This window comes from Clavelina lepadiformis, chromosome 2 (genome assembly GCF_947623445.1).
Source record: "Clavelina lepadiformis chromosome 2, kaClaLepa1.1, whole genome shotgun sequence".
In the NCBI taxonomy this organism is placed as follows: Eukaryota; Metazoa; Chordata; class Ascidiacea; order Aplousobranchia; family Clavelinidae; genus Clavelina; species Clavelina lepadiformis.
The window spans coordinates 22475071-22494841 of NC_135241.1; the positions used below are offsets into that span (position 1 = coordinate 22475071).

Genomic DNA, 19771 nt, shown 5'->3' on the forward strand with positions numbered 1-19771 from the left:
CATTTCAATCAAGTTGCGGCAACAACCGTACCCATGTTAGCTAGCAACCTAATTCGGCCACGTCCATCATGTCCGCCGAAGGACCAAATGTTTAGCCGCGACGCACTCCTGATTCCACCGCATAATACTCGAAAACTACACGTCGTAGTACAATCGGGATTTCACTAACTTAGTTAAAAAAAATTTCTTTGGCTTTTGGTTCGTTGCATGATACCAATGTTGTGGAAAGCACGTCTTGCGCAAAACGCCAAGCTTCGCTCCCAGCTCAGTTTTTCTTTTATTCCTTTGATTTACCGCGCTCCCACTGTTTTCCATTTCATGCATATGTAACGCGCGGCATAAAAAAGCGAGAAAGTAGACCAACGCGAGGGGGCGGGAGACAAATGCCCAGCACCAGAGAGGAAACGGCGTTTTGTATGGACTGGGGTGGACAGAAAAAGTCCATCTACTCTCTTGCGAAAGTTATAAAGTTATAAACTTTGACAGCCTGACCAAAATATTATCAAGCGAATTAAAAGCTTTTTTGCCATTTTTTAGTTAAGTCTACCTGAAGAAGCAAGCTTATGTTTGCTTATGAAGAAAAATCAAAAAAAAAGTTAACCTTTAGAGTGCCAACCTATATCTTGTTTTTTATTTCACTGTATGCATATTATATGGTTTAAAATGTATCAAATTGATATAATGCGAAAGGAAAGGTTATTTTGGGAAAGGCAATATAATATTATAGTGTTAATTTACATATATATTTAATATTTGTATACAATAACCTATAGACAAGATATTACAAATATCATAATAACAATTGAAGCAATACAATATTATATATATAGATAATATAATCTCGTTATATATAAGTTGTGTATTTGCAATTGTGTTATGCAGGGATCCAAATGTTTTTAAAAGCTGAGTCTAAAGTCCACACGCTTGCTCGCACAGCCCAAAATGCGCGAAGCGTAAAATCCTTGGTTGTTAACTTTTAAAAATCACTTTAAAACGCCTCAAAAGAAAATGTGTTCTCATTTTATACGTACAATACCCGGCAATTTTTGGTACCCAATTTTGTAACGCTGTAAAAAACGAATTTGAGACGCCATGTACCCACATATTGTATGTTTTTACGTTGTAGCTGACAAATGGCTGTAAACTACAGAATGCGATGAACGAAAAAGAATAAAATATAAAAACGCAAATATGGCTCAAAAGCCTGTTTTCGTGAGAGGAGGAGAACGAGGCTTCCCTAAATACGCTGGTGTGTATTCGTAACTTACACATACCTATATTATACTGTATAGCCTATATACATATTTATCAAAGGTGGGAGAACTGTGGCTCGTCGTCATGTTTTTGTGGCTCTTCTAGCTGAATAGTAATATCCATTATTGTTCTTTATCCATGCTTTGTTGCCCGTATTTCTATTGACACTACTGATTTTCCGGCTCGCTGGTGTTTGTAGTTTTCCGCAAGTGACTCTTTCATTGAACAAGTTCGCCCACCCCGATATATACAGTATGTTCCAATTGATCTCACTCAGACTACTTAGTTATAATAAGATCGCGTATCTACGTGCAATTGTACTCGACGTCTATTGTATTTGAATCGGTGAATTGTTGTCTAAGCGCTGTCAATTCTTTAATGCTCACAGTTGCTTACCTTGCAAACTTAGACCAAAAAAAGATAGAAGAACAACCACCAGAAGCTTTTGTTTTATCATCTTTGGTCAGGACCTTTTGAGAGATTCATTTGATAAACCAGGTTTTGCAAACTTAAAATTGCAACATAACATCTGCAAATCGACGTAAAAGTCAGCACATCTGTACATAAAAGTTTACACAATATCTTTATATAAAGCAAGAACAATAAGTCTATATCGGTATCTATGCATATCTGGTTTATTCTTTCGTTTTGTGACACTGTGAATTGGCAAGTCGTAAATCGAAAATTTGCAAGACGAATTGTAAAAGACGTCGCTTTGAAAAATATGCCAATGATAAGTAAACCTACATCAAACAAATAACAGACCATTCATAACATAAAAAATTGACGTATTGGGATAACCTTATACATCGTTTTAATCGTTTTTTCCGCAATTAGCTCGCATATACAACGCAACAACCTTTTGTTTGCGCGTTGCAAGTTACAATTGCATCATGCGGATAAAAGCAAAAACAAGAAAACCTAATATAAGAACGAGACCATTTTAAGAAACGAAAGTATTAGTTTTGTAAACATGCAAATGTTTTCTTAACGGCAGCTACGCAATGTCTTTGCATGACAACGTACGGACGGTCAACTTTGAGTTTAACGAAACTTTAAAAAGAACACGCTTTGTTGCCGAAAACGTCTGGGGTTACACCGCGACCAGTATGTTGCACAGTGTTGTATAAGTGGTACGGACAATGTAAGCCGATGACGTCACACGATTCTAATTTCTCGAAGAAGAAATGACGCGGGACAGCACGAGTTAAATTTAGTCTGAAATTCATTGAATATTTTTACGACTGTTCCACTTAGATTTGGTCAATTTCAACAATCAACATATTTCTAAAGCAGCAAACATTCATTCCTGTTTAAAACAATGTAATCCTGATCAACTTTTTCAACTTGCAGCGATTATCAAAAAATGTATCGGGATGTTTTTAACGAAAATCCTTTGTAAGCAAATGACAGTGTTGTGGTGACATTAATTTAATCAATGTGACGTAACAAAGACGGTTTGCAGCCAACAGGCTAAAGGTACAAGCTATGTGGAGTAATTGTAAACAACCACAATGAAAGTAAAAATATAATTACACGAATATAAAAATGAAATTCAGAAAGAGGACAAAATAAAAACCTATGTGACAAAAAATTTTCTCGTCTGATCAAGGTTTTTGTTATACTTGATCTGTAAAAATTACTATTTCATGGTGAGTAGGTCACAAAGCCCGTTGTTGAAGACAAGCGATTAGGTTAGAAGTTCTATGGGTATTGTAAGAAGTTAAGTTGAGCAATTTGTGGTTAGAGTTTTACAAAAAATTAAAAGACAGACTTAGGTTTAGCTTGGGCAATCTAAATGTAATATTCATATTTGTTACTTGTATTCATATATTACTTATATATTATATTTTCATACTATTTTATCATTATTAAGTTATATAAATTAAACTGTAACTGTTATTATTATTTTTATTATATCATATTATTGTCGATCAAAATCTTTCATTTCGTTAGATGTTGTTTCTGCTTTTCAGGTTCTGATCATCCCATTGTTATTGGTCTCAAGTCTCGACCGACGATTATGCGTTGTATGTTTGTTGTGCGCTGTTTCAGATGCTACTTTCTTTGTGTGAACTACCAGTAAACACTAGTGTTGCTTGTCGTATTTTTCGCTTTAAACTCTGCAAGCGGTTGTGGTTTGGGAGAATCAACACAGACCTCAAATGATTTAATGTTCAACTTGTAAATCATTGATTTCTTGATTGCAAATAATTTAATTATACCAGTAAAGCAGTGAAATACTGTAAAATTCAACACAACACAACAGAACCAAGCTTCGCAGAATCTGACCAAATTGGAAACTTTGCTGCTTGGAGGGACAAAATCTCCGTCGCAACAAGGTAAAAAAATAAGCGTGTAAGTCGTTCAGGAAAATGAATGTCTGCGCATTTTCATTTATTTCGCGAATGCGCGGGTGTGGTTTCGCCTGATCTTAATCAACTGCGTGAGACGGGTTAGAGGGGCGTCCAACCTTTTAACCTAAGGTCTACTTTTCAAGTAGATTCTCGCGGCCTATGCCAGTCTATAGTTTCAACATCGCAAATCCATGTACATCGTTTCCGGTGTTGTTTTATATTCCTCCATTAATAATTCCAAATGTTTTCAAATTTCTCTCAAATATAAACTTGTGATAGCGGCAATTGACATAAACCACAGTGTGATGTCACAATGACATTTACCTAGCAAACTTAACTCGGACACAAAGCTCGAACGGATAAAAATGCGCCCAAAACCCTAAAGAAAGGTTTAAATTCCTTTTCGAAACAAAAACACATTTAGCCCATTTATAAATGCAATCACTGCTAAAGTGCTTCATCCGGCAACGACATAGATAACGACATAGAGACAAAACAACATGCACCGCCTAATCAATTGCCAATTAAAATATACGCACTTTTTAAAGAACCGCTGATGAAGGAGGTAGGCTACAAAACTTTTGCACTAAGTATCGTTAGAAGAAATGCAGTTAACGTACGTTTGTTTGCTACTTCTCTAAAATGCTGTCCTCGCTATTTCCTTTGCGTGTAATACAACACCTGTCACAATCAAAGTTATTTATGCGATGTCAAAGCTAATGCAACTATTTTATAAATTCTTTTGAAGTTGAAACTGCCACTTTTTCTGTTATATCAGCTAATCCTTGGAAACTGTTTGAAAAGTAATCGATTTTTTCGTCCCAGACATTTGGTTTATTCGAATCGAACGATATACTATTTATTTGTTAAAATAGTCCACAAAAGCCTATATTAACAATTGAATAAAACTGATTGTTTAGTGTTTACTCGAGTAACTCTCAAAAGAAAACAGTTACACATAAAAAACTTTGTTTTTTCTAATGGCCTCGCGGTCGACTCAGGATCTGTAGACGGCTCACTGGTAGACCGCGGTCAACTGGTTTGGCACTTCAGCGTTGGATGATTCATTTTGATACTGTAGCATACAACTAACTAAGAACGTTTTTAATGCCAAACATTGTTGCGTTTTTATTTCGGTGTCAAATATCTTTAAAATGAGATCACGTATTCTAAGCGCCACTGTGTGCTTCATTGTCTAACGACAACTTTGTAATTTGATGGCAGCAAAAACGTGTTGAACTCAATGACTCGGAAGCCCAAAAGGCTCAAACGCAAACAAAAAAAAAATTGAAAACAATTTGATACACTAACTTTGTGAGGGCCGCACGTGGATATTCTTTTGTTAACAGACAAAATTCCAAAAATTCGAGAATATAATTAATGCGGTGATCAGTCTGATAAATAAACATACTATTAAAATGCCAGAGTAATTACAACACAAAAAGCGCTCGTCGCGAAGCCATTGTTTGTCACAGTACCACATTGAATTGGGTCACTAGAAGTACATAATAGTTACTTGAATGTATAGGTAAAGTTATTATTGCCTCGGTTGATTCCTATACGGCACACTTGAATACAGGAACTTTGAAATTTTGCCATCTCACACTCCCATCTGAAGCAAGCAAGCTCAAACTTGCGAAAGGTCATGCCGGAAAATGTCGTGAACTCTTCAGGTGCCGCCTTGTTTTTGTTTTTATAAAACTGTTGTACGAAAATCCAAAGGGGACAAATAAAAAGAAATTAAAACTTTTATTTATGGTGTATTACTATCGTTGCTAATATGTTCGACCAACAATGTCAGCATAACACATTGTCGCCCACATTTATAGCGCAAAATATGAAGAATGAACGCAGGTAAAATCCGAAATCGCAAAACAACAAACATCAAATACAAGGCACGGTTGGTGGAAGACTGAAACTTATTTCTGCCGAAGATCTTTATGGGTTTGTTGGAAATTAGAAAATAGTCTCAACAGTGTCAAGCTCGGTGTGTTGTGTCAAGACCGTTATCTCGCTGGCGTCGTCAAGCGGCCAACTTCCATCGCTAGTTACGCTTTCATCAAAGTGATTTTGACCTTGCTGAAATAAAGATACAGTATCATATGTTTCCACTTTTAGCAACTTCTGTATATTACTTATACAAGACTTTTCTTGATACGACAACACACATAGGCTACCAAACTCCAGCTATAAAATGTCAAGTATATAGAAGTACCAACCGGTTTGTAAACGAAATGGTGGAATTTAGAAGAAAAATGGTGACAACGCGTTCCTTTGACATTCCTAAACGCGCCAAACGCAAGACATCGGCATTCCGCTCCGTATATTTTAAACGTCAAGATAAATATAACACTAGTCAACACACATTTTGGTGCCAAGAAAGTTTCAACGGTTTTAGGGTATTTTTATGTCGCTGAATCCAAAACTGGCATTAGTTTTTCCGAATTGGCTCTAGTTTTTGAGATATTTCATATTTTTGTTTCAAAAAGTGCTAAAAATACGCAAATTTTGACATAGGTAAAATTCTCTTTATACTACAACTTTGATGAGTCTACATCTGTCTTTTCAAGCATGTGCATACAGTATTCTTCTATTTCTGATGCGATATTGTTAAAGACGCAATCGTTAACACAGAGAGCCTTCTTTACGCGAATCATGTTTCATGTGAAAATCAAGCAAAAATTATAAAACTTAGGCGATGTTAGCAGTAAACAACAGATTTTTGTAACGCAAAAACAGGCGACGTCAAAGCACAAACACTACTTTTAGTAACGCTCAAAGTACATTTAGTAAGCTGTCAAAGCACGCTAATCAATCATATACCGCTACTGTAATACAAAAAAATTAGTCGATGCTTATACATTTTCTTTTGTACGACTTTCTGGAATGTGATGCAGCCAAGCAGTCACGTTGGAGACTCCAACAGTAGTCGGCCATCATATGGGCATCCCACCTGCCCTGATACCTCTCTTCCATGACCTTAATGTCCTGGTGGAACCTTTCTCCCTGCTCTTCACTTAGATCACCAAGGTTTGCAGGAAAACGATCTAAGTGGCTGAAGAGATAGTGAACCTTGATACTCATCTTCACACCTAAATCTTTCAACTTGGAAAGCATATCTTCCACCAATTCTTGGTAATTTTCAGCTTTTCGGTTACCAAGAAAGTTCTGTGTGACTAAAACAAACGATTGCCAAGCAGCAGACTCTGTGTCTGTCATGGACTGCACAAAACACACATCTTTTATGAGTTTGCGGATCTGAGGGCCATCAAAAATGCCTGCTTTAAGCTTTTCGATGGTCAAAGCAGGAAATGTTCTGCAAATATAGTTGAAGCAATCCCCAGTTGCAGGCAAGGCTTTCACAAATTGCTTCATCAAACCAAGTTTTATGTGCAGCGGTGGAATGATGATCTTCTTTCTAGCAACTAAAGGTTCATTTATGATGTTACCTTCACCTACTCTCATGGAATCTCTAGGTGGCCACCCTTTCTTCACCCAGTGATCAGTGCGCGCTCGGCTATCCCACAAGCAGATAAAACATGGATATTTTGTGTAGCCGCTTTGCTGGCCAAGCAAAAAATGGGAGAGATGCATAACTGTTACCATTATGTAGCAATACACATTTCAAACTCCTTTTCGAACTGTCTTTGAATAAGCGCCACTCTTGAGGTCTTTATTGTGGCACTCCCATTTTCAGCAGAAGCCCTTCGATGTCTTTGCAGTAAACAAGTTCATCTTGTTGGCTAAAATACGGAAGTAATTCTTTCTCTCTTGTACGGTAGAATGTTATTGAAGCTCCGGATCCAAGGCAGTTTTTGTCTTTGAGTCGGGATGCCAAAATTTCTGCTGCTTCTTTGGATAAGTTGAGATCCCTGATAAGATCGCTCAGCTCCTCCTGCTTGAATGGCTCTAGAATTAATGGACGGCTTTCGAACACACTTCCACTGCTGTCACTTGCAGAGCTTTCTACCTTTTCATGAAACTCATCATTTTCCAAGGATGTGTCAGGTAAATCACTAAATTTAGGCACAGGTACTTCCTCCAATTGAGGCACAGGTCGCCGAGCAGATTCTAAATTTGGGTAATTCCAAGTATTCTTCTTACGACGATTAAACCCCTTTAGGTCTAGCAAACAGAAGTAGCAGTCATTAAAATGGCTTTTTGGTTCTCTCCAGACCATCGGTACACCAAACTTGAGATTTTTAAGGGTACCTTTAGTCCACTTTCTCAAGCTTTCTACACATGCTTTGCAGACAATATGAGGTGCCCATGGCTTGTCTTGGTCACCAAGCTTCACTTTAAAATACGAAAGATACACCTTCCTCACAAAATCGGTGATAGCTTTCCTTTGGTCTTTGAAGATATATTCCCCACAGATATAACAAAACTTGTCAGGATCATTGCGACAGCTTCTTCGTGATGAACTCATAACTCTTAAATACAACTGCGCAAACCAATACGTAAAATTCAGTATCCATAAGTACGATTAACGATTTTTCTCTTGTCAAAAATAAAAAATATCGATATCTCAAAAACTAGAGCCAATTCAAAGAAACGAATGTTATTTTCGGACTCAGCAGCCCAAAATTACCCAGAACCCATCAAAATATCTTTGGCACTCAAAAAAAAATTTTTTTTTGTTGGTCAGTGATAATAAATGCATTAATACACTCAATGTTTATGAAAAACGTTAAAAGTAATCGCGATTTCCTTAGAAGCTTGTAAGTTTCTGTTATATCTTATGTTTAAAATTCTGTGATTAAATAGATAAGGAACAGGATATAAGCGAGTGAAACGTTTTCAAAGACCAATTTAATTTTTCAAAGGTACAAGTTGTATGCATTGACTTAAATGCAAACATTGTATTGGTTAGGTTAAATTCCTTACTGCAGGAAACACTCTCGCTATCACGCGCATCTCAAATATTGTTCATATTACGTGACGTATTGATTGATCTATATCGGGCATTCGGAATCGCTGAAGTTCGACGGAGACCCTTATCCCGAGGGTTATTATTTAACCAACGGCGATCCCACGCATTAACCCATTCATTTCAGGAATGCGGAAGACCATTGTCAGAGACGGAAACTTTTACGCTGCTATTAGCTTTTGTAGACGCGTTTGGTCAATTAATCACAGTCTTCTCTTTGTGCGATTGGTTCCGCCAACATGCGCTCCACGGTGAGCGACACCTAAATAAAACTGTGGTAAAACTGAAAAAAAATTCATAAAACTGAATCTGGTTTTCTACTGTGATGACGCACGAACCTAAGTCGTTACGAACTAACGCCGTTAGACGTTGAACCTGAAATGATTTGGTCATAAAATACTGAGATTTGATAAAAGTGGCACGAAAATTGACGTTACGACCTTTATAGCGATTTGGGAAATTCTTAACGAGCGTGTGAGCTGAATTGCATAAAAATATTGCAAGTGCGCAGTTCTGAAGAAATTCACCCGTTTCAGTTTATTCGCTGCAAGAACTTACAATGAAACAATCTTTGCTTGGGAAGTGATTTGCTATCACAGATTTTCGGTTTTTACCTCAACTTTTTTCGACCATTTAATCTCACAGATTCTCTTTCCCTTCATCCGTACAAAGAGGACGATGAAGATTATGATGAATGCGATGACGGCAGCAACGGTTAAGGTCGAAAGTCCTGTAGCTTTTTCAGTCATAGTTATTTTGGCAGCTGAAATGGACAAACATTTTATCCAATGAAGACAAAAGTTTATTTAAAGCTTTTTCTGCGCCAGTTGATTTGCCACAGTTACAATATTATCAGGAAGACATGCGCCAAATGGGTTGGTTGAAAAATAAATTTTGAAATAAAGTTCCAGTACCACAGGATGGTGCCCAGTTCCAATACCTTCAAAATTCCATTAGGAATTCTTTGATTTAATCACAAATGCAAACGATTACATACTGTAAAGCATGCGTGCAAAACTGAACAAACAAAACCGATGAATAGGGTACAATAAAATAAACAATCTTGAAATAAAACCACAATGCCAACCATTGTTACCGACATAAAAGGCTAAAGAAAAAGCGAAGTGAGTTCCACGTGCGCGACAACTGCAAATTAAAATTAGCCGTTTATCGCGGTTCTATGTCAAACAAAGCAAAGACAACAACGGTTAGACATTGCAAGTCAACAACCCGATAAAAGCGAATTCTCCTTTGCATAATCATGCGTAACGTGTAACTCATTGTTAACTACGAGATGAATCACGCGATTGCAGCCCACGGTTACTTTAATAAGTTAATATCTTGTAAATCGCTGGGTCAAAGTTTATCTTACGATTATAAGTGGATTATAATAAGTTTAGAAGTAAGATTACAAGTGACTTTTTAGAGTTTAGACAAAGTCAGAAAAGTTCGAGTTTATATGACATGAAATAGTTTTGTTTAAAACTGACTTTTCTTTGCTGACTAATCATTAAATCAATACACCCAACTTGCAATGGTGTTAAATAGCAAGTATAGTTAAAACAAATACAATTCGGCCACAAATTTCGCCTCAATTTCGCCATTTGAAACTTTCTGACGTTTCCTCAAACATTATTGGTCAGCATTAGTCTGTCAGCGTTTTATAAAACTTGAGTCTGAATTTTTCAAGATATTAACTTATTCAAGAAACTATGCGATGCTATCGCATGATTCACCTCGTCAAACAATGAGTCACTTTGCAGCCTTGATCGATGAAACGACATCAAGTCAACTTTTAAATATTATGCATTTACTTTGCTGTGTATAAACTTATGCGTTCTACATCAAAACACGACATATCACAAGTCGCCATAACTTTAATATTGATTAATCGGCTGATTTAACAAGCACTGTATGATTGGCCATTCAGCTAAAGCTTGTGCTTTTCCGATATATGATCTATCCTTTTCATAGAGCTATTTTTTCATGAAGTAATGGCATTTTTGCTTCATGTCATGCATCAAAAGAGGAACTTTTTGTCAAAGAAAAAACAATAGACATCTTACCTCCGGGAGCAGCTGAAGGTAAAGTTGACGGAATTTCTACACAGAATCAATGTTTTATCGGTGGTAATTGTTAATTGACTGCTTAAGAACTGTTACATATATGATGACACTCACCAAAGACCCCAAGCTTGAATGACACAGTTGCAGGTGATCCTACTTTATTATAAGCCCGACACTCGAAGCTTCCATTGTTGGTAGTATCAAGTGCATCGGTCGCAATTGTAACCTGGTCTAAATAAGGTATCACAATACACAAACTGGTTAAAATACAACAAACCTTATCCGACAGTACATGGTTGATCGCATGTAATAGTCTTGTACGTTATAGTTATAACAATTTAGTGACTTACTCCAGTAAATTTTTAACTTTTGTAAGTTGCATTTTTACTTATTGTTTTTCTCTAATGTCTTTGTAACAAAAGCTACGTTTTCAACGCATGACCAAAATTATACACGAATTGTGCAGAAAATCGAGTACGCAAAGGCCACAGCAAGATTAAGATTCCACAGCATAATAATATTCATTATGCATTTGAAGACTTGCTTGTATGGGCCGTGTAATGTATCAAAATATTTATCTTCGATCTCAAGTAAGTCTTTGCACGATGTAAATACGACGGTGATTTTTCACCGCTTAGCTTATGTGCATGTTTGATTTAATAGTTTTGTGGCCAGGTGATTGCCCCAGGTGGGTACTGTTCGTCACTACTATCTGAAATTCTACCAGCAGGAGCAAGTGGCATTAAAGCCCAGTAAAACACAAATCTGCAAATCCCTTAAGTGGAATGCATATAATACAAATCTTCACTTGTTATAACTTATACAAACAAAACAAAAGCATATATGTAAAATGTCAAACAATAGTAGACAATAGTTAAAGAGTTAAACATAAAACTATAGTTACAACAAAAACCCAGTTAAAAACAGCGATCTCAGTCAACTGCAGAGATACGTCGAGACAAGAATTATTCAGATTCAGACGAGCCCAAATAGCAGCTACTTCGAAACTAACCAATCCTGAGTCAATATGTATAGGAATAGGTGGTCGGTCAATTTAAGTTTTATGGACGATTCCACCCAGGATGAATAGTACGAGCAAATCCAAAATAAACTTAAGGATTATATTCAACCCACTCTTTTTGATATCGTCCGTGGGTTGAATGGACTTGAAACCGTCATAATACCACATAATATGTTTAAGCCTTGCTTTATCTGCCTAGCAAAAAAAGCTGAACAAATATTATCAGTAATTAATCACTCACTGGACTACGGCGAGTGCAGCTCGCCTTTAGAACGAATTTTGGGTGATGAAACTCAAAGAGAAGAAGAAAGCAAGGTATTAAGATAGTCACATCTTGCCCAACAGCATCACAATGATAACAAAATATCTCTCTGATCATATCATTGAACACGCACCGATTAATCGTGACTCATACAACTGACTAGATAGTGTTGTTATAACCAACTGACCTTGCAAAATGATGAAATTCTTAGGAAGGGAACCGTCGTTAGGTGGGGCTGGTTTTTTTGATTTGGGGTCATTGGGCATTGGGTCTGGGGTAAACGTCCACACAACATCGGGTGGGGGATTTCCAGTTGCAAGACACTTTGCAGAGAATTGTTCACCGGCTTCGATGATGTTGACCTCCGCAGATGACAAAGATTCATCTTCCAGTGTAACAGTTGGAGGATCTAAAGGAGTTTGACGAGAAATGATAAACTTCATCATCTGAAAAGCTGAATTATTATTCAGCAAATACATAAATGAATAAAATGTATAGTTTAAATGTTATTAATAGACTATTAATCCATCATAAATCAATATCAATTTAATGAATAAAAACATAGATATCTTACAGTTAGGTGTGGTGGGAGCTGGAGTTGTCGCTGTTGCTGTATATAGTTAATATTCTAATTAGTAATGTCATGAGTATAATTGCTTGGAAAAGTGTTTGCCAAAAAATGTTAAATGAACGAGGGTCCATCGGTGAATATTAACTTTATTACTATGGTAACACACATCACAATGAAGCGGTTATTACACTTAACGAAGACTCCAAGCTTGAAAGACACGGATGCAGGTGATCCAATTTGATTGGAGGCTTGACATTTAAATGTTCCGTTGTTTGTGCTTGCAAGTGCGTTGGCCGTGATCTTAACTTTGTCTAAAATATTTGTATGTTTTCTTTTATCTTCTACTTACCGTCAATGAATTTTACGAACACATTGTGTTATTATGAATTAGATAATCCATTACTGTACATTTTATACCCACAGCATAAGCTTAGAATATGCACTGAAATAGAATGAGTAAAATATCCGAAATGCAAATTACATAACAACAATAAAATGACACACTATTTCAGGTCGACTTTCCATTGTTCAGTAAAGTAGTCTTATTCATACAAAGAAGGACTTGTGGAAATAATAATTATAATCAACTGACCTTCTAATATAAAGTTGCTGGGAAGGGAACCGTCATTAGTTGAGGCCGGTTTTTTTGATTTGGGGTCATTGGGCATTGGGTCTGGGGTAAACGTCCACACAACATCGGGTGGGGGATTTCCAGTTGCAAGACACTTTGCAGAGAATCGTTCACCGGCTTTGATGATGTTGACCTCCGCAGATGACAAAGATTCATCTTCCAGTGTAACAGTTGGAGGATCTAAAAGAGTTTGTTACAGAAAGCAGTGAATATAAAATATGTCCTCAGTTTGAATTCAAGAGTGAGAAAGCAAAATGCTCCAATGGTTTAAATATTTGACTTACATAGCACTTCAACACTTCCAAGGTCACGGGTATAAACAGTGTGGTTGACGTGTTTCACTTTGCAGAAGTAATTCAAATCGTTATCCGATCGAGTAAACCGTTTTGTGAGATATAGGGTCGAATTCGTGAGGCCATTTCCACAATCTTTTGTTTCAACTTCGTTTTCACTATTAATTTTCTTACCATTGGAATCTTCAAACCTAGAATATGTCGATTAATAGGCATTGGCAATTCAGAATACCGAAACCGGAGGAATCGAATCCTATACTATTCGAATCCAAAATGCCAATTTAAACCGAATAATAGAATTCGATTTTCAGAGCGTGAGAGCGCGATCGAAAAAGCGAGAGAAAATGTGACGGAACAAGTGAGAAAAAAGTGAACGAGCGACATTAACGCGAGAAAAATTCACGCAAGTTTTACTTGCATTCAATTGATCCAAGGAAACAACCGTAACTATGCACGTGTCGCACACACACGCGCCTGTTTTCACCTTGATAAGTGATGATTGAAAAATATACGAGTTTTGTTGCGCTTAAAAGACATTCCCATTTAATTTTATTAAGTGAAAATGTACAAATACTTTTTTGTACAAATACTACAAAATACATACAAATACTCTTCAATACTTTATTCTTAAACAGGACTTTATACCGTAAATAAGTTAACGTTTTGGGCTACGAAGCGATTTCCAGAAAAAATTTCGTGCTTGCATTGACAAGTTAAGAAACCAGTCAGAGACTGTTAAAAACTCAACTTGGAAAAACTTTGAGCGTTTTTACGCGTCTTAGAATTTAAAAAAGCACCACATCTTGCCAAAGTGCGGACGTGGCACGGCCCAAGTTGGCGCCCGTGGCCACAATCTTGCAGTTTCTAAACCGAGATTTTGTTAGCGTGGAACTGATAGCCAGTCATGCGTGGATTTATAACTAAAAAATGAATTAAGTTTTATTGTGAATGCGCTTTTAAGCGCCACTTTTACCTTTAACATGCAAGGTCACGTGATTCTGTACAGAGTCCAAATTCTCCGGCCGAAGCTTAGTGATAAAGATTCGGACTCGGTGGGATCGTTTAATTTAAATTTAGTCCCAACCCTAAAGCATACCGTATCTGATTTATGAAGGTAAAGATGTCTGGGAAAAGGAAAACTTCACAAGTGTGGGGGCATTTTACATTAATTTTTAACAAGGTTGCATTGTGTAAGCACTGTAAAGAAGAAATGAGTTATTGTAACAGCGTTGGAAGTCTTATGAAACATCTAAAGACTAAAAATGTGTACTTGGAGTTAAGCAATCAATCAGGCGATTCGATATTCTGGATTCGAAATAATTCTAAAATAGTAAATTCTTCTGAATTTCCCGTCCCTTTCGATTAATTTTGAAAATAAGCAACGAAAAACTTGGCAATGTAAAACCCATAAACCATTAAAGTTTTCTGCAATCGCTAGTGGTAATTACTGTCAGCTGCTCGATACTGAAATTAAATATCTTATAAAACTTTCCACTCACCACATTTCAGGAGGTGGTTTTGACAAGTTAGCGTAACATGTTGCTACTTTTGTCAGTGTGGCTTCCTTTGCTTGTTTTTTGATGCGTTTGATGCTGATATTTGGCAGCTCTGTTTTAAGCATTACAACATAACTGGTGAATGATCAAATTTTCTGAATTACTTAACCTACGTGGTTCTTTTACTTACGGTTAACATTCAAGGTGATTCTGGCATCTTCAAGAAAAATGCTTATAGGTATGAACAGACCGCAAGTATACTGCCCTTGATCGCTTAATTTTACGGGATTAATTGTTAATGTTAAATTTCTTGATCCATATTTTTCTTCACACCTGATAGATATAGGAAAAAACATGGTGGAAAAAACAAACAAAACAACGTTAATAAAATGTATATTACCTTTTGACAGACCCAACCTTTCTATCCACAAAGATTAAAAATTTGTGATCATAATAATTAGTAAATACAATATGAATATACGGAACAAAGCTTAGGCAGGTAAGATACCAGCTTCACTCAGCAAACACTTTATACAGAAAAGTATTTATATCCAATGGTTTACATTAATTACAGCTTACATCAGTCTTACAGTGTTTTAAGTCTAGGCTGAGGAATTGTAATGGCCTGTCCAGCATATTTCCATGTCTGTTTGCATTCGTCTGGAGCACAGTGACAGAGGGATCCAGAAATCTCTCCTCTTGGATCATGAACAGCAAATACCAGCTTTGCTGAGATTGAAGGTTTTGCTCCAAGAACAGCAGTCACAGAACGGGGAAGAGGTTTTAGACTCACTGAGGTAAAAGCACCTAAACGCATAAAAGATTTAGCAACACAGCCTTCAAATTCGTATAATCTCCTTGATGTCAATACCTGGTTTAAAATTTAGATGAAGGGTGAATTTAAATGTACGTACTGTAATGTAACAAATTCACTATGCCCGCCTCTTGAGCTTTAATTACGTCATTATACTTTGTTTGTGCGTTAATATGACGTAAGAACTAAGCAGAAGACAAACACAGCTTCTGCCTGTTTTGAGGCCGTAAGCTACCTGATTAGAATTTATAATTCTCTTCTTTTGTTGCGTTATAATGAGTAGCCGTAAAAATTTATTACTTTACAGTAATTACAGTTTAATGGTTTCCAGTGCGTATGTTAGGTACTGTAAATACGAATGTTGAAATTTGAAGAAAAAATTTTGAAAAATGGTGGGGCCTGCCGTGGTAGGCTATAACTAAGTTAATGATTACTGGATTCAAATCTGAATAAGCGCCGCTACTACATTATTGACCTGACATTGCCATTATACATATATTACATAAAACCAGGGGTGCACATTCCAGAACAACAGATCCTAATAATGAACCGAATCTCAAAAGGATTTATTTCATATTAATACAGCACAAGTGCTTTCATTCGCTCACTCACAATGGAGATGGTTGTTGATCATTATCTGACATGGACATCTCAAAACTCAAGGGCAGGATGTGTTTGTTATTAACCATCATGACCTAAACCGCATCAGGTCAATTCGTCAATTGTAGTCTCACTTGAACTGCAATAACTTTGTAAATCTATTGTTCAGGCGAAAGAAAAGCTCCGCTGGGGGTAGAAAGTTTCAAATTTTATCTAAACTATTGGGGAATGGGAATACGCCGTTCTAGAATAGTCAAGTATTCCACATCTCATATTCCCGCGATTCCAGGTCAATTCAACTCAGAATTAGTTGATCAATACACTGCATGTGAGTTGAATAATCCTTGGGTTCAATTGTCCTTGGTCGTTTGTCCACAGGTTGAATTTTTCTGGGTTTAATCATTCTGGGTAGAATCGTTTGTGGGTTTAATTGACCGACCACCCATCCCTACACCCACCCCCCACTACTTGTTATCAAATAGACCGTAAAATGTGAATTTCGAAATGTTTTTGTTTTACTTTTTTGAATAGAACTAACGCCGTGTTGAAAGAATTTGTCAACAGCCATGCCGCTTTTGAAAACAACCCATTTTTCTTTTGAAAATATTTGCTATTAAAAGGACTGAATACGTAGGCCTTGTGACGTAACACTCACAGTGATTGCTTACATAACTATTTAACCTCGATCAAATTGTATTTAAGAAGGGACTGTATCTCTATCAGACACACCTAATTTTTGAACAATTAATGATGCAGAACAAAAATTGGCTAATTCCAAACACTAAGCTACTAATTCCAAGAAACACTGGCTATTTACAGTATATTTTATGACATCTTTTCACGGGTTTTTTCTTCTCAGACTCAAAGCTGAAAGTGGTTTGTCTTTCTTGTCTGTGTCTTGTCAGATTTATTCTGGGCATTGTCACGTTTAAATATCGCATGATTAAGAGCAAGTTTTCCGCACAAAAACCTTGGAGATTAACGTCAATTTCAGGAAAAACTTACAAGGTGAAGAATTTAGCTTACAGATAAGAAAACAAAACTTACAAACTTACAAAAAAAACAAAGTTTTTCAACAGAAATCTTACGCCGTCTCATGCGCATTTTTACGTCACAATGCCCGAAACAGATTTGCCATAACGAAATACAGTAGAATCCACTTAATAAATCCACCTCTGTCTTAAGGGATTATGGATTTAATAAGCGGTAGATTTATCATCCGTCACAATAGAAATGAGTGCACGATACAAAAGAAGCACACGTATTTTAACATGGTACATTGCACAGTATTTATTTATCAGCGGGCAATGGAAAAAAATTATCCAACGTGGTTTATTTGGGTGGAAAGGTCACTCTAAGATGGTCTTCTATTTGTCTCTTCATAGAGTAAAACATATCCATGTTTTTGAATGCATTACGTTAAATTTCTTTCATCAAAATCATTATGAAACGGATTTATAAAGCGAATTTTGGATTTATTAACCGGCTATTTTTCAATGTAAAAATTCCGCCCCAAAGCAAGTTAAGTTTAATACGTGGATTGATTTATTCACCGTGGATTTGTTTAGAGAATTCTACTATCGGCTAATAAAGAAGAAAAAAAAACGACATTAATCAGAGAATGCACGCACTCAAGCAATTCTAAAATAAGCTCCATAGCAGTACAGTATAATATATTTAAATGTCATCCTTTGTAAAATGGCTGAGAATCGGCCAGCACAATGGCTCAAAAATAACTTTTGTGTAGACGCATGGTAGCTTACCGCAAGCCAACAAAACAATTATGATGTGTAACGTAATCGTCACGGTGATTGCCATTGTTACATTACGATGCCGTATTTGGTACAATACCATACCTTATTGCTTGCAATCCTTAAATAGCTATTCAATCCAATTATACCATAGAATATTGACTTGGAAATTAATCGAAAGATTAACAAAATGAAATAGCTATAGCAAAATAAAATACGACCAAAATAAGACAAAAAGCGTTGTGTCCTTATGATTTGCTTACCATCAGACACTGAAAATGAAATTAATATTTCGTTTTTGTAGCGATTGGTGCTTACCTTGCAAACCAAGACCATAAAAAGAGACTAAAATAATAATCAGAACTTCTTGTTTTAGCATCTTCTGTCAGGGAATCATTGAAAAATCCATTTGGTACACCAAGTTTTTATAAACTTAAAATTGCAATATAACATTCTACACGAAGCGAACTAAAAAGTCACACCAGTATGAGAAAGTTTAAAGTTCAAAGCAGAAGCGTAAGAATGGTACAAGTTTTTCTGTTTTTTACACTTTGAATTAAAATTCGAGCTTGTTGGAAAATACTGTGTAACATAGTGCTCTAAAGTTCATTAGTCTATATTGACCGTAGATGACATGGTACTAGAAAAGACAGAGGCAATTAAATTACCTGGTTTAGTGGCTACATGAAAAGTAAGTTTTCTCTCCCATGAGCATACGAACAATTATGAATCACTTTTGCTAAACATTTGCTTTAAGCTGTATCATATGAGTAAAAATTTTTTCATTAATGCTTGATGGAATTCATATCTTTTACTTTTACAGCCTCGTACAGTTAAGTTGGAACTTGTTATTTGATACAGATCGATAAATAGTTACACTTTTTAATTGAAAGTATGCATGAGTTTAAGCGCAAAACTCAACGTGGATCTACTCCAAAGGATGTAATGGAAAAGGCGGTGAAACAGGTGCTAATACAGAAAAGGCCTTGCCGCAAAGTTGGTAAGGAGTATGGCATTCCTCATGTGACTTTGCGAAGGTACTATTTGAAATATCGCAAGGAACACTCTGATCAGACTGATGAAATGGAAGAAAAATCATTGATATGATCATGAGCATGATTAATCATCATGATAAATATGCCTCAGTCTTGCAAAGGGATGGATTTACACCCAACAAGATCTGGAATGTAGATGAAATTGGCTGTACCGCTGTGCAGAAACCAAGAAAAATTGTCGCAACAACGGGTGCTAAGCAAGTTGGTGCTATTGTTTCTGGAGAGAGAGGGCAACTTGTCACACTTTGTTGTGCGGTTAGAGCAACTTGACGTGCAATCCCACCCATGTTCGTATTTCCGCGACGGAGCACCGCCAACGCTCTTATCAGATGAGGAGGACTGCTCAGACGGGAGTACAACAGACGATGAAGAAATGACAGAGATTAATCAACCAAGTTACATTAAAGAAGGTAAATTCGCACTGGTCAAATTTTCTGCAAGAAAAAGTGTGCAGTAGTACGTTGGCAAGTAAGTGATGTTTTTGAAAATGGGAACGTAACCTTCAAATTTTTGAATTGTTCCAGTCACTCTAATTTAGTGAGTGAACGCCCCTCGTTTATTTTTCCTAAGGACACTGACGAATTCACTCAAAATTTAAAAGACATCGTGTTCAAACTGCCTGTTCCTTTGAACAGAAGAGGAACGAAACGCTGTCAGCAGAAATTTGTTT

The 19771-nt window shown here is 36.5% G+C and overlaps 3 protein-coding genes across 3 annotated transcripts in view; all 3 read right to left on the reverse strand.

Moving 5' to 3' along the window:
- The window catches only part of LOC143445424 (hemicentin-2-like), a 39703-nt gene extending 37919 nt beyond the window's left edge, over window positions 1-1784 (reverse strand). Inside the window, exon 1 of the mRNA XM_076944523.1 lies at window positions 1651-1784. Within this exon, the coding sequence (XP_076800638.1) occupies window positions 1651-1711 (61 nt within the window). The 5' untranslated portion in view covers window positions 1712-1784. The remainder of the gene's footprint in view (window positions 1-1650) is intronic.
- A 2912-nt stretch (window positions 1785-4696) lies between these two features.
- Window positions 4697-18572, reverse strand: LOC143445426 (neural cell adhesion molecule 1-like). Its single transcript, XM_076944526.1, has 13 exons — window positions 18365-18572; window positions 15472-15688; window positions 15072-15214; window positions 14885-14993; window positions 13377-13576; window positions 13054-13272; window positions 12650-12772; window positions 12465-12500; window positions 12078-12299; window positions 10722-10838; window positions 10608-10643; window positions 9156-9304; window positions 4697-5690 (listed from the first exon to the last, which is right to left on the reverse strand). The coding sequence occupies exons 1-13, from the start codon at window positions 18423-18425 to the stop codon at window positions 5568-5570; spliced, it is 1755 nt and encodes a 584-aa protein (XP_076800641.1). The 5' UTR covers window positions 18426-18572; the 3' UTR covers window positions 4697-5567.
- Window positions 6250-8234, reverse strand: LOC143447218 (uncharacterized). The gene is made up of 2 exons (XM_076947207.1): window positions 7824-8234; window positions 6250-7736 (listed from the first exon to the last, which is right to left on the reverse strand). The coding sequence occupies exons 1-2, from the start codon at window positions 8038-8040 to the stop codon at window positions 7285-7287; spliced, it is 669 nt and encodes a 222-aa protein (XP_076803322.1). The 5' UTR covers window positions 8041-8234; the 3' UTR covers window positions 6250-7284.
- Window positions 18573-19771: the final 1199 nt, after the last annotated feature.

What these genes read in the sequence shown, in the direction of transcription:
- LOC143447218 (XM_076947207.1), bottom strand. Translation starts at nt 8,040, where the DNA reads ATGAGTTCATCACGAAGAAGCTGTCGCAATGATCCTGACAAGTTTTGT. An exon ending in CTTGAGAAAGTGGACTAAAG is followed by an intron (nt 7,737 to 7,823) that starts GTACCCTTAAAA and finishes TCTGTTTGCTAG; the next exon opens with ACCTAAAGGGGTTTAATCGT.
- LOC143445426 (XM_076944526.1), bottom strand. Translation starts at nt 18,425, where the DNA reads ATGCTAAAACAAGAAGTTCTGATTATTATTTTAGTCTCTTTTTATGGT. An exon ending in AAACCACCTCCTGAAATGTG is followed by an intron (nt 13,577 to 14,884) that starts GTGAGTGGAAAG and finishes GACATATTCTAG; the next exon opens with GTTTGAAGATTCCAATGGTA. An exon ending in AGCTCCCACCACACCTAACT is followed by an intron (nt 12,300 to 12,464) that starts GTAAGATATCTA and finishes AAACTCCTTTAG; the next exon opens with ATCCTCCAACTGTTACACTG.